This window comes from Hibiscus syriacus, unplaced genomic scaffold (assembly GCF_006381635.1).
Source record: "Hibiscus syriacus cultivar Baekdansim isolate YM2019G1 unplaced genomic scaffold, ASM638163v2 tig00117056_pilon, whole genome shotgun sequence".
In the NCBI taxonomy this organism is placed as follows: Eukaryota; Viridiplantae; Streptophyta; class Magnoliopsida; order Malvales; family Malvaceae; genus Hibiscus; species Hibiscus syriacus.
Window position 1 is genome coordinate 1161297 of NW_024063539.1, and position 17398 is coordinate 1178694.

Here is a 17398-nt window from a genome sequence, read left to right on the forward strand (position 1 = left end):
CATTTAACCTTTAACAAAAATCCAACCAAACTCAAAACCCATTTAACATTTAAGTTACCCAATCCAAACTTTGGTTTAAGCCATCTTGCCAGCCCGATTCCCACACCATCACTCTCAATTCTCACCGAATTTCTCCTCATCTTTCTGGCCCCGCCTCTATCGTACTCGTATCCCCTCTGTGGCCGCCGCTTCTCAACTCAACAATTCCTTTGCTTGCCGCTGGTTCTCAATAATCCCGTTTCTAAGGTAATGTTCTCTTTAGTCCATTTTTTCTTTGATGAAGCCTTCTTAATTTTTATATCTTATGTCCTTCTTAAAGAACATGTTCCCTTTGCCCGACTGTTTCTTTGGTTGTGTTCAGAAATTTAGTTAAGGGTTTTGATTTATGTTTTTATTTTTTAATACTTGGAAATGGGTTTGATGAATTTGGGATCTCTCTATTTGTATCAATGCTTAGCTTTGATGAATTGTCGGGTTTTTTTATCATGCATATTGGAATAAATTCTGGCAGTAGCAAGAAAATCCATTTTAAAAAAAAAACTTCGGTAACTGAAATAACCCGCCCAAGTTATATCGCTTCGGTTTGATTGCTTTAGACAAATGATTTTGATCCGGTCAGTTATCTATTAGTAATGTCAGTTAAGTCAGTTTACATGAAAAATTCGACTGAACTGACTGATTAAACCGATTGCTCCTCCCTGCTAATTGGTTTATCAAAATCCGGTACAATGTTGAGTGTTATCGTTTATAGTTCAATTTTGGGTTTATTAATTTATGTAACTTGAATGACCTAGCTGCCGTTTGCTGGCGGTCGACTTCAACCATTTGCTGCTCATCTGCTCTCCTTCCGCTCATTTCTGCCAACTGCCAGTTGCTACAACTACTACCCTTTGGCCTTTGCTTCCGTTTTTCTGCTCAGTGCTCACTGCTACTGGTGTTTAGGTACACATGGATTTCTCTCCTTCTTTTGCTATTAAGCATTGTTTTGTACCAAATGCCATTGATGTAAGCCAAGGGAAAGACATCAAACTTACATGTAAAAAGGACTTATATATACTGTGAGTGCATTAAGTTCCATTGCAAAATAGGGGAGAAAAATTGGTATAATCCTGGAATTTGAGGTTCAGTGAATAAATTTGTCTGTTTCTTAATAACCAATTTTATTCCAGTGTAGTAACCAATTGACTAAAGCATTGGTTTTTTTAGACTAAAAATTAATAGCCTAGATATGTTTTTAGAGCACAGAAATTAATAGACCAACGGATATATGGAGTTCTGGCCCTCTAAATATAATAAAAAACTAAAAAAATCTGAACTTATCCTTGTTGGAGGCATACTTGTATATGCAATCCCATCTAGAGTTGGTGTACTGAGTACAAACCTCTTATTTACTACATGATGACATAACCTTTCAACTTTAACCATATCATACTAAATTAACTAAAGATACTGTCATCACTTATAGCATGCTTTTTCTCATTATTTTGCATAACAGCCCTAGAACCATTTGTTTGCTGTTTTTTTTTGTATCTAGTAGTTTTAACAGGAATAGTTGCAGCTCTGTTCAGCACTTGAATTGTTTTTTATAATTATTTTAGGTCAATTCTTTCAGATCCTAAATGTTCAGTTCTTCTTTTGGTGCCTTCCCCCAACACATTACATTTGAGATGGCTTTTCTTTCTTTCTCTTCTTTCCTTCTTTTTGCCTATGTATTTTGTTCTATGTATTGTATTGTTTATGGTTTTACCTTTTTTAGGTATTTGAGTATTGGTTTTGGAATTGCAGGATTCAGTAAGTTACCTTCTTTCCCTTCTCTTAGTAGCTACTACCAGTCATTCCCACTAAATCCATCTTTTTTTTTCTCCTTGTCATTATTAGCTTCTGCTTCACTTTCCTTGCGACAAACTTTTTTGTTCTTATTGCCTTAGATGGAAAGTGATAATCTTGCATACATGGAACTTGCAATTCACCAGGTAATCTCGATCCTTTATCTTCTCCCTTTCTGTAATCCAATTTCTGCAATGCTGCTAAGTGATCCTGTATTTTTTTAGGCAAAACTTGCTATGGAGAGTCTTGAAGTGCCTGTTGGGTAAGTATTAATCTCATCAAAAAAAAAAAACAAACTCCTTTAGCCTACTTTTTTCATCTGTTGGATGAAATTTGAGTGTAGCTTCTATATATTATACTGTGAGTGCAAAAGGTTCCATCTGTTGGATCAATTTTTGTCTCCCTTAGCCTATTTACATATAAATTAAAGGACATGGTGGTTTGAACATTAAAAAGAACAAGTTATAAACTTAAGATGAAAAGAAAACATCATTGTCAAGCGCGTAATTTTTGTCTCACCAGATTTATAAATTGGCATAATCACCAAGTGCTTAGTTTTTGTTGGTTGCACTTTGTCATAGACTCAGATTAAGTTCTTCATTGTTGCGGGTATTAAAGCACAAGCAATTGCTAACATCCATGTAATTGAGTACCAAGTTTCAAACCATGTTGCAAACCCTCTATTACTACACTTTGATTTCAAGCTGCTGTAAACTTTATCAGATATCAGTTAACTTCTATAGTTCTCCGTTATCTTTGTTTCTGCTTTAGTTTTGAAACTAAATTGTCTTTTTTGCTCAACATGGTGACTCAGTCCTAATACAAAATTTAAATGCATTTTGTTCACTGTGTTTTTTTGATTAGTTGCGTATTCATTATGGATGGGAATGTCATTGCCTCGGGTAGAAATCGAACCACTGAGACACGAAATGTAAATAAATCTCCTCCCCCTTTTTTGATCAGTTTGAAGTTTCCATGTTATGCCTCCTTGATCTCTCTTGTATCATGTTGGTTGAACAAATCTCTATGAAGGTATTTAGTACTTAAAAAAGTGTCTCTCGTGTGCATACATTCTTATACTTGTGCATCATTTTGGTCTTCATATGCTTTTCATCCTATTGTAAATTTGTAATAGTAATATGTTGGTTGTTGCAAGTGACTAACTTATTAATTAGCTAGAAACTGAAACAATTTAATTTTGTTGATTATTCTTGTGGACAATTTGATCTAAAGATGTAGAAGTCATTAAGTATACTTGAAATTAGTTAGATTTGAATAAGCAAGCAACTTAACATTCTTAGCTAAGTCTAACTAAGAAAAACCCATTGGTCTCTTTTTTAATCTTTCTCTGTTTAACTTCCATCTGGTGTAAGCAGATGATCTACAGAGATGTAAAATGGAAAATGATCTTATCTTTTTTAGCCAAAAGTTGTTTACTATTTGTTTATGTTAGCCCATATTTAGCATCTTTAGCATTCAATTCTTTCTCCAGGATGCTTATTTCGGCCCCAAGAATATACAATATCCTCAAATATCATTTTGTAATTTAAATTTTGAAATAGTAACAAGAAAGGTTTTTTTTTGGTCTGTACATGTTGGAGTTCCCTGATTTGTATATGTGGACTGCTGAGAGCAAAACTAAAAATTGTGTGTTCCCTGATTAGTTCATAATGCTTTAGTTAATGAAGGCTATGACGTCCAGATTGTTAGATGGGGGTATGTCTGGAATTCTTGTGTAATAATCTTTAAATCAGTTGAAGAAATGTCAGATGCTTGGATGAAGAAGAAAGAAGATCTTCAATTTTGGTTTGATCGTTTAGAGCCATTACTAAACGAAGATGGTGTTCCTATGGCTTTTTGTTTGGTGGAGTTTTTTGGGTTACCTCTTTTATGCTGGAATGAATCCTTCCTTGAAAGGTTAGCAGGGAGATGGGGAAGGGTTATAGATATTTTTGATGACACTAAACACAGGGAAGATCTTACAAAGGCAAGATTGCTAATTAGGGTGGCTAGTCCTTTTGATGTTCCAGATCAGATTACTATTGGATCATATGGAAGATCTTTTAAAGTAACAATGAAGATTGGATCGACGAATGATGAGTCTATTTTCTTTTCCACAAATCCTCCGGTGGTCAGTTTCGATGAAGGAAAGTTGGGAGCGTTCATGACTGAGAACGAAGGAGACAGGATATGGTCAGAGAATGAGGAAGATTCTGCTAGATCAGAAGAAGAAAACTGTCAGAGAGTGGACAGTTGGATGGAACAGGGCGCAGCTATCAGGCTTGATGGAGTTGGTGGAGAGAATCAGTTTCGAAGAATTTCAAAAAATAGATCAGACATTAATGGAAAGTCAACTGTGCAGTATGGAGGGAGTGTCAAAGTGGGTGAGTTTGCAGGTTTGGGATTGAGAGATTCAAAAATGACGGCTGCTGGGTCTGAAGTCCATTCAGAAGAAGATGAGTTTGCTGGGCCTAACGTAAAGAGGATAATTCTTGCTGGGCCAAAAATTAAAATTGATAAATTTGGGAAAATGGTTCAAGATAAAGATTTGGCTAAGTCAAGTTGTTTTAGCAGAGAAGATGGGAGGAGGTCAGATCCAGAGATAATTGAGCAGGGTGGTTTTCGAGCCAAGGATTCTGAGTTAAGGGTGATAAAGCCTACCATTGATAATTCAGGAAGCAAAGTTAAGGGTAGACTGGGTTATAAGTCTGACAGTTCGTTAAGCACCAAAAGTGTTCCGTTAGAGAAAAGGAAAAGCAAAGTTATAAAAGGGTTTACAAAAGGTGTAGGGGCAGAAAATACTGGATGGGAAGTATCTTGAATTTTAAGCCTAAGAAAGATAGTGCCTTAATCGTCAGGGACTGGAGAAATATGAATTCCAGAGGAAATCAACTGGATAGCTTGTTAGTGGATGCAGAGTTTCAGGGTTGTGAGGATGTGAATGATGGATCGAATTCGGGGGATATGAGTGTGGAAAGGGTGGTTGAAGGATTGCAGTTAATGGGTGATAATCACAGCTTTGAATCGGGTTTTTTTATCAGAAGAGCTAGAAGACATTTGCTAAGGGAAGCTTTAGAAAGAGTGAGCATTTCAACAGCTTATTCTTCTGGTTTTTCAGATTTATTGGATGAAGCTTTAGTTACTTGGGAGATAAGTAAGCTGTTGGGTATTTCCTTTAAACAAGGACAACAAGCCTTTTTGGAGAAGATTATTAGTCTGGAAAAAGGCTTGAGGATGGACAAACAGGAGGATTTTGCGGGGGGACTAGTTGGTTGATTCCTTTATGATGATGTTAAAGATATCTATAATAACATGGAATGTAAGAGGATTGGGTAGATTAGAGAAAAAAAGGGTTGTTCAGAGGCTAGTTTCCAAATATTGTCCTCAATTTCTTTGGTTACAGGAAACGAAATTGGAGAAAATTCAAAGGTCTTTTTTGAGGAGGAGTGGGTTAAATAATTTGAAAGGGGTTATTGAGTCACCATCGGTTGGTTCGTCAGGGGGTTTGCTGATGTTCTGGGATGATAACGTATTTGAGTTGCAAAATCAGTGTACATCTAGAAGATTTATTGCTATATCGGGGAGATTTCGGGCAAATAATTTCAGTTGCAGATTCATTAATGTGTATGGTCCTTCGGTTGAGGAGGAAAAAGAGAGTTTTTTTGAAGAATTAAGCACGTTCATTGGAGGACATTCTGAGCCTATTTGTGTTGGAGGGGACCTTAATGTGTATCTACAGGAAGATGAGAAGATTGGTAGAGGCCAAAACAGGAATTCTTTAGAGATTTTCAGTCGTTTTCTTCTTACTACAGGTCTAATCGATTTGCCATTGAATGGAGGTAGGTTTACTTGGTGTAATAACCAAGATTCACCGACCTATGTAAGGCTGGATAGATTTTTGGTTGATAGCCAATTCTTGGCAGCTTTTCCAGATTTAACACAGTCTTTGCTGCCAAGATCATTGTCAGATCATAATGCAGTAATTATTGAGAATGGAGGTGTTAATTGGGGGAAAAAGCCGTTTAAACTGTTTAACTATATGATGGATGAAGCAGGATTTGAGGATGTGATCAGTTCTTCAATTCAAGAATGCAAAGAGATACAGATGAATGCTGGAATTTTCAAAATTCTGAAAAAAACCAAAACTGCCATTAAAAATTGGGCAGGGAAGAGAGGAAAGTTTCCTGGAGCTTTAATTTCAGATATAGAATTGAAGATTCAAAAATTAGAAGTGGAGGTTCAACAGCAGCAAGATGGTTCTTATGATGAGAAAGCTGCTGAGTTAAAGGAGTTAAGGTCAGAATTATGGAAGTTGCATAAGATAGAGGAGCAGATTTGGTTCCAGAATTCTAGATCCAAATGGGTAGAAGATGGGGACAGAAATACCAGATTCTTCCATACATGTGCTTCGGTTAGGAGGAAAAGAAATGCGTTGAATGCTATTATTTGCAAGGGTAATGTTATTCAAGACCCAAAGGATATAAAAGCCACTGTCAAAGATCACTTCTTTAAGGCTTTTAATGACAAATCGACCTTAGAAGTGAAAGAAACCGAGTTGAATTTTTTCAGAATTTCGATTCAGCAGAGTTTAATTTTGGAGAAAGAATTTACTGAAGAGGAAATATAGGAGACCTTAAAGTCTTGTAATAGCAACAAAGCCCCGGGGCCGGATGGTTTTAATTTGGGTTTTTTCAAGAGATATTGGCATGTTCTTAAAGGAGAAATTATGAAGTTCTTCTTCAATTTCTATTCGGGGAAAGATTGGGATCATGGCATCAACCATACCTTTATTACTCTTATTCCTATGGTTTTGAACAGTGGTGACCTTGATGATTATAGGCCTATTAGCTTAGTTGGTGGATTATATAAGATCCTATCTAAGTGCCTATCGAGGAGGTTGAGGAACTGCATTTCAGACTTAATTAGTCCTACTCAATTTGCCTTCACCCAAGGGAGGCAAATATTGGACTGTTCTTTAATTGCGAATGAAGGGGTGGATTATTGGAGGAAAAATGGTCTTAAAGGTTGTGTTCTCAAGGTAGATTTCAAGAAAGCGTATGATTCGGTGGAGTGGGACATTTTGTTTCTAGTAATGGAGAAAATGGGATTTGGTTTCAGGTGGAGAGGTTGGATCAGAAAGTGTGTAACCACAACTTCAGTTTCTGTTTTAGTGAATGGAGTTCCTACTGAGGAATTTGCAATGGCTAAAGGTCTTAGACAGGGGTGCTCTCTATCACCTCTGTTGTTTAATTTTATTGGAGAACTTCTCAATCTGCTAATTGTGAAAGCTGTGGAACAGGGTCTGTTTTCTGGACTGGTTTTAGGAAGGAGTGCTGAAGCTTTAAAACTATCTCATCTACAGTTCACGGATGATCTCATTATGTTTTGTGGTGCATCCAAGACGCAGATTTTAAATGTGAAGAGGGTGCTTAGAGTGTTTCAAGTGGTTTCTGGTTTACAACTCAACTTGAAGAAAAGTAAACTGTTTGGTGTGAATATGAATGAGGAAGAAGTTCAGCAGTGGGCTAACTCTATCGGATGTTCTGTGGGTAGTTTTCCCTCTGAATATTTAGGACTGCCTTTGGGTGCTACTAGGAACTCTACAGCACTTTGGAATCCGGTGGTGAATAATTTTATGAATAAATTAGCGGGGTGGAAGGCTGCTTCACTGTCATTAGCAGGAAGGTTGGTTTTAATAAAGTTGGTTCTATGTTCGCTCCCGACGTATTATTTATCTTTATTTAAGATACCAGCTACAGTTCTTAAATCTCTCAACTCCATTATGGCGAATTTCTTATGGGGTGGGGGAGTAGGTAAAAATAAGATACATTGGGTTAACTGGCCGAATGTGTGCAAGTCAAAATTCGAGGGGGGTTTAGGTGTTAGAAACCTTGGTTTCATGAACAGAGCTCTTCTAGCAAAATGGTATTGGAGGTATGCTAATGAAAGGGGGTCTGTTTGGAGGGAATTCATTTGTTCTAAATACAAAATGGATCCATCTTGGTTAATGTTTGACAACAAAGTCCCACAAAGAGTATCTTGGATTTGGAGATCGGTGGTTTCGAATCACTTTAAAGAAGACAATATTGGCTCTAAGTTTAGAAGTTTGTATTCTTTCCAAGTTGGGGATGGCATATTAATTAGGTTCTGGCAGGATAATTGGGCGTTGGACTTTCCTCTTCTAATTATTTTCCCTCGATTGTTCTCCATTTCCACAAACAGAATGGGTAAACTGGTTGAATTTGGGAATTACAACTCATATGGATGAAGTTGGGATGTGCAGTTTAGAAGAAATTTAAACGACTGGGAAGTAGAAGAGTGGGTTAACTTGATGAATGCTATCTCCTCTGTTTCTCTATCTACGGAGTTATGTGATGGGGTGATGTGGAAAGGTATTGGAGATGGGGTATATACTGTTAAATCTGGCACTAAGATTTGTTCAACCATTATTTCGGATTCGGAAGAGGTATATTTCTAGAAGAAGATTATTTGGAGGGGCCAGATTCCACCTAGAGTGGAGTCCTTTATGTGGCAGGTGGTGTTAGGGAAGCTGGCTGTTAGGTCAGAACTTGTTAAAAGGGGAATTCAAGGAATTGTAGACATTAGGTGCCCTCTTTGTAAGAGAGAGGTGGAGTCTCCATCGCACTTGTTTTTCACGTGTTCGGTGGTGTGGATGATTTGGAACAAATTTCTGAATTTCTGGAAGATTAAGTCTGTTTTGCATTTTAATGCGAAAAAATTCCTACTTGCTTGGGCTGAGTTGAAGTCTTCTTCTATAATTTGGTCTTTTATTCCTGGGGCAGTTATTTGGACTACTTGGAAAGTAAGGAATCTCATTGTGTTTGAAGGGGGAAAGCTGGATTTGGCTGAATATTTTTTCCTAGCAAGGTTTAGACTAGCTTCTTGGTTCCTTGCTAAGTACAAAGAGGTGTCTATTCCTAAGGATTCTCTTATTTCAGACCCTTCATTAGGGGATTTGTGCTCTCTGTATCCTAATCGGCTTGTATCTATATTTCCTTGGTCTCCTCCTCCTCAAGGTTTTGTAAAGTTAAATGTTGATGCAGCTACTACAAGAGATTGGAAGAAGAGTGGGATAGGAGGTGTTCTAAAGGACTCCTCGGGTTCGACTTTAAGTACTTTCAAGGAATCTGCCGGTCCGAGAGCTCCAACTTTTATGGAATTAAAAGCTATTCAAAAGGGTCTAATGTTCTATGCGAATTTACGAGACAGGAAGGGTCGTCTGATTATTGAAAGCGACAGCAAAGTTGCGGTAGACTGGATTAAGAAAGAGGATCTAGTTCCTGATGTTTATGCGTTTTTGATCAAAGATATTGTTCATAGGCTTAATGTTTTAGAAGGTGTTGTAAGATGGGTTAATAGGTCAGCCAATCTAGAGGCTGATGCCTTAGCTAAAGAAGGAATTGGCTGATTCTATTCTAGTCTTATATTTCGGGTGTTTTATGGTTGTTTCAAGTTTATTTGGTTGGTGGGGTGTACGATGGTTGTATCTTATGTAATTTTATGGTTCAATAAAATCCTAAGGCGCTCTTTTCCTCCTTCCACTGATTAAGGAGTTCATATAAACTCCATTAATCAAGAAGGGGGTTTTTAACGAGGCCTGAAACTCTTATCAAAAAAAAAAAAATTGTGTGCTCCTTTGTGGAATATCTCAGACAAGAAATACAAACAAGCCTCTCTTTTTTTTATATGATCATTTTACTATGAGCATTTTACTATGAGCATTTGCTTTATGTGTTTTCTGTGGTTTACGAATTCCTCCTACAAGGGAAAGTTATTATATGAACCCCACCTCAGAATTATGGGGTGTAGGTGGGCTGGCGCATATGATAGTAATGTTTTTATGCAATTTATACCAGAAGTCAAGAAAGTTATCATACTTATGGTCATTTCTACAGTCTCTAGACCTCTGCTATAGTTTAATTATTTTATGTCAGTGGACTATTATTCAATGTTGCCTCATTCTTCTCAGCTCATATAAATTACACGGTTTTATTTTCTATTGTGCAGGCTACAAGGCATGCAGAAATGGAAGCCATAGACATTCTTCTGGAGAAGTGGCAAAGAGATGGGCTTTCGAAAGCAGTAGTTGCTAAAAACTTTTCACAATGTGTTTTGTATGTTACATGTGAACCATGCATAATGTGTGCTGCAGCTTTGTCATTTCTTGGTATAATTCTTTTCCTATTATAATACTTGAATATAGGAATATATAATTCTGATTAGATTTTATTTTCATTACTTTTTTTTCCGCTAGTCTGGTTATTGACTCATATTACTCATTTAGGCATAAAGGAAGTATATTATGGTTGTGCAAATGAGAAATTTGGAGGATGCGGATCAATTTTATCCTTGCATTCCAGTTTCTCAGAGCCATTCATCAGGTTTGTGTAGAATACATTCTTTCATGCAAATGTATATTTTTTGTTTTGTTTTATTTTCATCACCGTTGTTTTTCCATTGACCTCATTTAGTTGGATTTCAACTTATTATTTTATGAAGCTCTGAATTTTTATTTGCATACATTTGCTACGGTCCTGGGATATGGACCAAGTCACTGGACCATTAACGGGAATGTCGGAAGCAATTGCCTTTATTATTATTATTATTATTCCTGGAACAACCTATGGTGGTTGATAATTCAGCTGGTCAAAGGGAGACCAAAACCTCTCCACATCAAAGGGAGTCTTTTTTTTTATAGGAATAGGAGGTCTCGTTAGGAACCTCCCTCATAGTTGACTCAGGATGGCAACTAATTGAGGGAGGAAAAGAGCACCTCAGTATATTAATAAACCAGGATTACATAAGATACACCTAACATTCTGACCCTGAATAACACAGGATAGACATAACACTCTAACCCTCGAAAATAAAACATGACATTAATACAAATAGCGATGGGAAACAAAAACCCATCCGCCTAACCCAACATCAGCTAGTTCCTGAAGTTCAACATTAAGCCTTCAACACTCAACCGATCCCCTGCTTAGCTAACCTGTCGGCCTCCATATTGCAACTCCTAGAAACCCATCTAAGAACGACGCCCTTGGCAGTAGCAAGAACTCTAATTTCCTCCACCAATTGACTGAAAAGAGTAGGGGCAGTTTGCAGTTTTAAAATCCAATCCATTGCACATTTGCTATCACTTTCCAAAATAAGTCTCCCCTTGTTGGCCCAATCGGAAGAAAAGAAGACCAATCCTTTCATAATAGCTTTCAGTTCAGTCAGTATAGGGGGACCAGGCCCTACTGCAGAGGAAAAATTAACTAAAGTGCAACTGAAGGAGTCTCTCAAAACCCCACCAATACCACCCTGCATCCCATCTCACATCAAAGAGAGTCTGAAACCTCAAGATTTGTAAAAAGAGAGACCAAGATCTTTTAATTTTTTTTAAAGTTCCGACTTGACTTTATTGATGCTAATCAACCTCTTTAAATAGACTTACATGTTTGAATAAAAGACTAAACTAAGACAATTAAAATGAATGGCTCTAAATAAACAAAGACTCATAATGACATTAGATACTTATGAATAAAACCTCCTAACACCTTAGGATTGTATAGTTCGCTAATAATAATATCTTTTCTAAACATAAGGTATTCTTTCTCTAAAAATAAAATATTCTTTTCCTAATAATTAACGTAACATTACACCCCTCCCGGAAAAGATCTTGTCTGCACACTTAGGATTATATAGTTCTTTCTTTGTGCAAAACTGTATTTGTAATTTTCATACAAGCATATAATCACTTTTACTTTTTGTTTTATAAATGCATAAGTAGGAATTTTTTTAGGAACCTAACACAACTTCATGTTTTGGTATTTTGACCTTTTCTAGCTTTCCATGTCCATGGCTTTGTTGTCAGTTTTTAGGTATTTTTACTCGACTGCTATCCTTTTTTCTAGCTTCTCCTTGAAGTTTGACTATACTCCTCAATGTTTGCAGTATTTACCCCCCTTTTTGTACTTCCTTTCTAATTCCACCACCTCTTTGAGGACTCCTACCCTCTTTTCAAAGGACTTCCATCTATTCTGCTGAAAAAAACTAGTTTTGTCCATGTTTTTCCAACCTTTCAATCACCATTCCCATTTAGCATATTGCTTTTTAGCTTACTCTGTCCTCATTATGTTTTCATATAGTCAGTATGATGTTGATGACCACAATGTCAACACTTCTATTTCCCTATATATCCTGCATATAGCTGCAGAAGAATTTGTCTCAATGATTGTTACATTCACAATACGTGACAAATGCAGGCAACTCATCTAATTCTTAACTGATGCCCTTCAAATTCGTCAAATATACTTTTTACAACATTGGATTGCCTAAAAGCTGATGTCTTAACCTTTTGGTTGATTGTTAACTGTCTCTTGCCTATTTCATAATTTTCATTGAAATGAAGTTGTACATGTTTTTGGTCCCACTTTAATTTGAGACCAAATCCTGAAGGTCTTCTCCTTTTTTCCCCTCTTGGAAAAGGAAACGGTCCAAAAGGAAGTGCTTCTATACTCATCATCACGAATAATGTTTAGAAGGGAATACCACCTTTGTTACTGCAATATTTCTTGATAATATGCTCATATAACATATTGTCTCTTCACTAGATTTATTTTATATAGTTTTTTCTTTAATGTGGAAACTGAGAAGCCATTAATGCTTGGAATTTCTTTCTACATTCATCCTCTTCAGTTTATCAGAACAATTTGTAATTCAAATGAAATTCTTTTTCTTTCTCCAATTTTCTTTTAGTGATGAAATTCCACAAAGGAAAGGTTTCAAATGTACTGGAGGATTAATGGCCTCAGAAGCAGTCTCTCTTTTCCGAAGCTTCTACGAACAGGGGAATCCTAATGGTATGCAATTTCTGCTTCACTGCATTGGGGGAAATTACAATGTCCTAGTCTATTAACTCAAACAATTTTGGTTTCTTTCAGCTCCAAAGCCACATAGGCCTCTAGTTCAAGAGAAAGCCGAGCGATAATTATAGGTTGGCATTTTCAGTGATTATCGTAATTCGTTTCAGTTAGTTTGATTGCAAATGACTTTCTACCGTGGCCTAGTTTCTTGAGTGATGTTCTTCGTTTCAAATTTTGTGTCAGGGTTTGGTGTTGTCAAGTGATTTAAAAGTGATCAAATGTTGGCCATAAAGCTGTGAAATGGAAGGTAAAGGTAAATAACAAGTCAAGAAAAAGCTGAATTGAGTTTGATGATGATAATTGCAATTATAAAAAAAACAATATATGTATCTGTGTTTATTATATTGTTGCTGACGCATGGAGATAGATAGGGTCACTTCTAAAATTAGCTCTCTTCCCATTTTTGTAGGATTGGCCATGAAAAGTGTGTTATGTTAAATCCAAGATTATTCTAGAGATAAGTTTTTTTTTTTTTTTTGAACAGGGAGGAGGATGCAATGCATAGGTGTTCCCCTCAAGAACTTTATTATTATTATTATTTGCCTTTGTTCTTTTCCGCTACATATTTCTTAACCTATAAGAAGGGGTGAACCGTCAACAGCCGACGAACCTAACTTAATCCCATCAACAAGAATATAATAATAATCTTTTGTGTAAACTAAATGACCCCATAGAGTGTCTAATTGAGATTATACACTTTGTTCATACAAGGGATTTGGCTTTACTTTTCATTTGGGCTTTTACTTGGTTATCAAATGGTTATTTTCTGTGTGAAAGGAGAGGAAGATTGTTGAAATTAAAATAAAGAAATTAATTTGATACTCCGATTAAAGTATATGGGTTTTTAATATAATCTGACCAAAGAAAATTAGTAGTTTACACATTCCCGTGCACGTGGCTTGCTTCTAACAATAAAAATTCCAGCACATAAAAACGTGCCTTTCGGCTTTATTTTAATCTACGGACTTCTTTGGAATTTTATTTGTATCTCGACACTTGGTCAAATTCCGTTGCTAGTCCTTGTTAATAAAATCTTTATATTTTACGGATTTAAATCTTTTTTTTTAATTTAACTATTTTAAAATTTTAAAAACTTTGATCTTGACTAAAATAATAGCAATTAAATATGTCAAATTAAATTATATTATTAGTTTATGTAATATGCGTAAATTATTTTTTTTAATTTATGTTCTTTAAGTTGATTATTTATAATTTCTATAATATATTATTCTTGTAGGCCTGTAGCGTTGGATTCAAAATCAAAATTTTAAAATTAAAAAAATAGGAAAACTAAAATTAATTAAATCAGAATACAATGATTAAATCTATAACTCAATGGATAGTATAGGACTTCATAATGGAAATGACCAAGAAATGTGTGGTGTAGATGGAGACGATAGAAATGAAGAAAAAGAAAGCCGAGTGAGTCAGACTCAGAATAGGATAAACATGGCGGGGGTCCCACATATTCCATCCCCACTGCCCTTTACCACGCATTAAACCTACAATAGATCAAATATCAATCTTTTCCCTTCCATCCAACCGCGGCGAACCATCGCATCGCATATTTAAGAATACAAACGCATTTCCAGTCCTCCCATGGCTTCCTTCACTCACTGCTTTCTTCTCTTTTTCACTTGCGTTCTCTGCTTCAGAAACGCGTTCCCTGTTCTGGGTTTTCGATCAGATTTCGTTTTGTTTCCCGTCGTTAAAGACGCTGCAACTCTTCAGTATGTTGCGAGGATTTCTCACGGCACTCCATTGCGACGCACCGACCTCGTGGTTGATCTCGGCGGTTCGTTTCTTTGGATGGATTGCGATTCCGGACAGAAGTCTTCATCAAACAGGTTGATCCCGAGCTGCTCCGTCAACTGCTCGAGAGCAAAGTTCAATGATCCGGGAAGCAAGAGTTGTCTTTTAAACACCAATTGTAATGTGTTCCCCAACAATGTTGTGACGGGATTGGCCTCAGTAGGGGAACTGGTGGAGGATATCGTAGCCGTCGATTCAGTTGACGCGTTAAAGGTAGGCGAAATCACAACCGTTGACTACTTCATCTTTTCTTGTGTACCGACTTTCCATTTGCAAGGCTTGGCAAGTGGTGCCAAGGGGATGGTGGGTTTAGGGAAAACTTCCATTTCACTGCCGTCACAACTCAGTGCCTCAATCGGGCACCCACATAAGTTCAGTCTTTGCTTATCATCATCAAATGGTGTGCTATTAACCGGCAGTGGAGAAACCCTTTTCGGGTCCAAATTAACAAGGTCGTTAACGTACACACCCCTTGTCATCAAACAAGACGACTACTCCATTCATGTTCAGTCCATCAAGATCAATGGAAGAAGATTGGGGTTGGGCAAATTAGAGGCAAAGTTAAGCACAACCGTGCCTTATGCCATGATGGAAAGCTCAATCTATGCAACGTTTTCCAAGGCGTACGTCGAGGCAGCCGCTTCGATGAACATGACCAGGGTGGCAACCGTGGCTCCATTTGGATTCTGCTTTAGTTACAAAGGGGTTAGGAACTCCAAGCACGGCCCTTTGGTGCCTGAAATCGATCTGGTTCTGCAAAGTAAGATGGTGAAGTGGAGGATTCAAGGGAGACATTCAATGGTGAAAGTAAGCCAAGAGAGCATTTGCCTAGGGGTTTTGGATGGAGGAATGGAACAGAGTAGCCCCATTGTAATAGGAGGGCTTCAAATGGAAGATAACCTTCTGGAGTTTGATCTCCAGAGCTCCATGCTGGGATTTAGCTCTTCTCTGTTGTTCAAGGAAACAACTTGTTCTTCCTCCTTACAAGATTTCAAGTTGAAGCAGTTTATGTAACTTCTCTTTCTTTCTTTTTTGAAGTTTTACTTTGTAAAGGCAAGCATGATGGTATCCGTTGATGCAATTTGTGAAGCATCAATACTTGTAATTTGAGGGGAGCACTGTAGCTTCCAGGTTTAAAGTTATTACATGAAAGGAAATATATATACTAAATGAACAAATCATTGTGTATTGGGTGATTTTATTGATTGATTATTTATTTTAATAAATTATAAAAATTATACTAATAAACATCATAAATTAAAATCATTTTAATTAAGGATGGTTAAGGGTTGGGTTTTTGGTCTACCCGACCCGAGAACAAGGGAACCTCCACTCGAGACCCGATCCGAATATATGAATTAGAAACCCGATCTGATCCGAAATAATAAAAAAATTATTTTTATTCAATAAAAACAGTGACTTAATTTAAAAAAAATTATATATAGAGGTGTATTATTGTAATTATTCCTAAATATATAATGTAAAATTATATATTTTTCAGGTCGGGTCGGGTATTTTCACCTTAAACCCGAACCTGACCCGAATATCACACTTAAAAAAATCTTACCCGGCCCCGACTCGACCCGAACCGAATATCAAACTTAAAAAAACTCGACCCGACCCCAAAATTTTTTTAAAAAAATCGACCCAAATACCAAAAGATTGATGAGGGTAATATAATCAAATTTCACATTCCCTACTCCAAAGGATTTCAATTCCTTCATGTTATAGATGAAATTTACTTTCCCTCCCTTAATGGAATTAGATTCCAATTCTCCCTTTGAAAACTTAAATCAAACATGAGAAAGTGGTGGAATTGGATTCTAATTCTCCCTAATTTCAAGGGATTTCAAGGTGGCGTTTGGTTGGATGGAATCCCTTGAAATTGGTGGGAATTAGAATCCAATTTCACCACTTTCCCATGTTTTTCAAGGGATTTGGAATCTCTGATGGAATTTAATTCCATCAAATGAGGAAAAGTGAATTCCATACATTGAAATTTGACCATGCTACCATCATCAATTCTTTGGTAACTTATTCATATATTAAATAAAAAATATTTTTTTATTATTTCGGGTCGGGTCGGGTTTCTAAATCATATATTCGGGTCGGGTCGAGTTGAGCGAAACTTTATTTTGGTCTGGTCGGATCGGGTTTTTTTAAGTGTGATATTCGGGTCGTGTCGGGTCAGGTTCAGTTTTAGGGTGAAAAAAACTAGACCGACCCGAAAATATATATAATTCAGGTCGGTCGGATTAAGTCAATGTTTTTATTAAATAAAAATATTTTTTTATTATTTTGAGTCGGGTCGGGTTGGATTTCTAATTCATATATTCGGTTCGGATGAAACTTTATTTTGTTCGGGTCGGGTCGGGTTTTTTAAGTGTAATATTCGGGTCGGGTTGGGTTCGGGTTTAGGGTGAAAAAAAACTGGACCGACCCGAAAATATATATAATTCGGGTCGGGTCGGATTAAGTCACTGTTTTTATTAAATAATTTTTTTTATTTCGGGTCGGGTCAAATTTCTAATTTATATATTCGGGTCGGATGAAACTTTATTTTGTTCGGGTCGGGTCATGTTTTTTAAGTGTGATATTCGGGTCAGGTCGGTTCGGGTTCGGGTTTAGGATGAAAAAAACCGGACCGACCCAAAAAATATATATAATTTTACCTTATATATATGAATAATTATAATAATACCTCTCTATATATAATTTTTTTCAATTAAATCGATGTTTTTATTGAATAAAAATAATTTTATTATTATTTTGAGTCGTGTCGGGTCGAGTTTCTAATTTTTATATTGAATAAAAATAGTTTTTGG

At 36.5% G+C, this 17398-nt stretch overlaps 2 protein-coding genes across 7 annotated transcripts; both read left to right on the forward strand.

Annotated features, from left to right (window-relative positions):
• Positions 1-85: 85 nt before the first annotated feature.
• LOC120197817 (tRNA-specific adenosine deaminase TAD2-like) lies at positions 86-13477 on the forward strand. 6 transcript variants are annotated; one of them, XR_005523312.1, is made up of 12 exons: positions 86-246; positions 795-942; positions 1757-1791; positions 1879-1973; positions 2052-2089; positions 2692-2758; positions 9856-10015; positions 10133-10229; positions 12595-12698; positions 12780-12832; positions 12945-13014; positions 13246-13477. XR_005523312.1 is itself a non-coding variant. In XM_039199222.1 (11 exons), exons 4-10 carry the CDS (start codon positions 1929-1931, stop codon positions 12824-12826), a joined length of 558 nt encoding a protein of 185 aa, XP_039055153.1. In that variant the 5' UTR covers positions 86-246; positions 795-942; positions 1757-1824; positions 1881-1928; the 3' UTR covers positions 12827-12832; positions 12945-13150. The 6 variants fall into 6 exon arrangements, 2 of the variants coding, with proteins under 2 accessions (XP_039055153.1, XP_039055152.1); XR_005523313.1 differs by having other exon boundaries at positions 12945-13008; XR_005523315.1 differs by lacking the exon at positions 13246-13477 and adding an exon at positions 13171-13231 and having other exon boundaries at positions 12945-13008.
• Positions 13478-14318: 841 nt separating this feature from the next.
• LOC120198634 (probable aspartic proteinase GIP2) lies at positions 14319-15720 on the forward strand. The gene has a single exon (XM_039199940.1). The coding sequence runs from the start codon at positions 14361-14363 to the stop codon at positions 15585-15587; it is 1227 nt and encodes a 408-aa protein (XP_039055871.1). The 5' UTR covers positions 14319-14360; the 3' UTR covers positions 15588-15720.
• The last annotated feature ends 1678 nt before the right edge of the window (positions 15721-17398 follow it).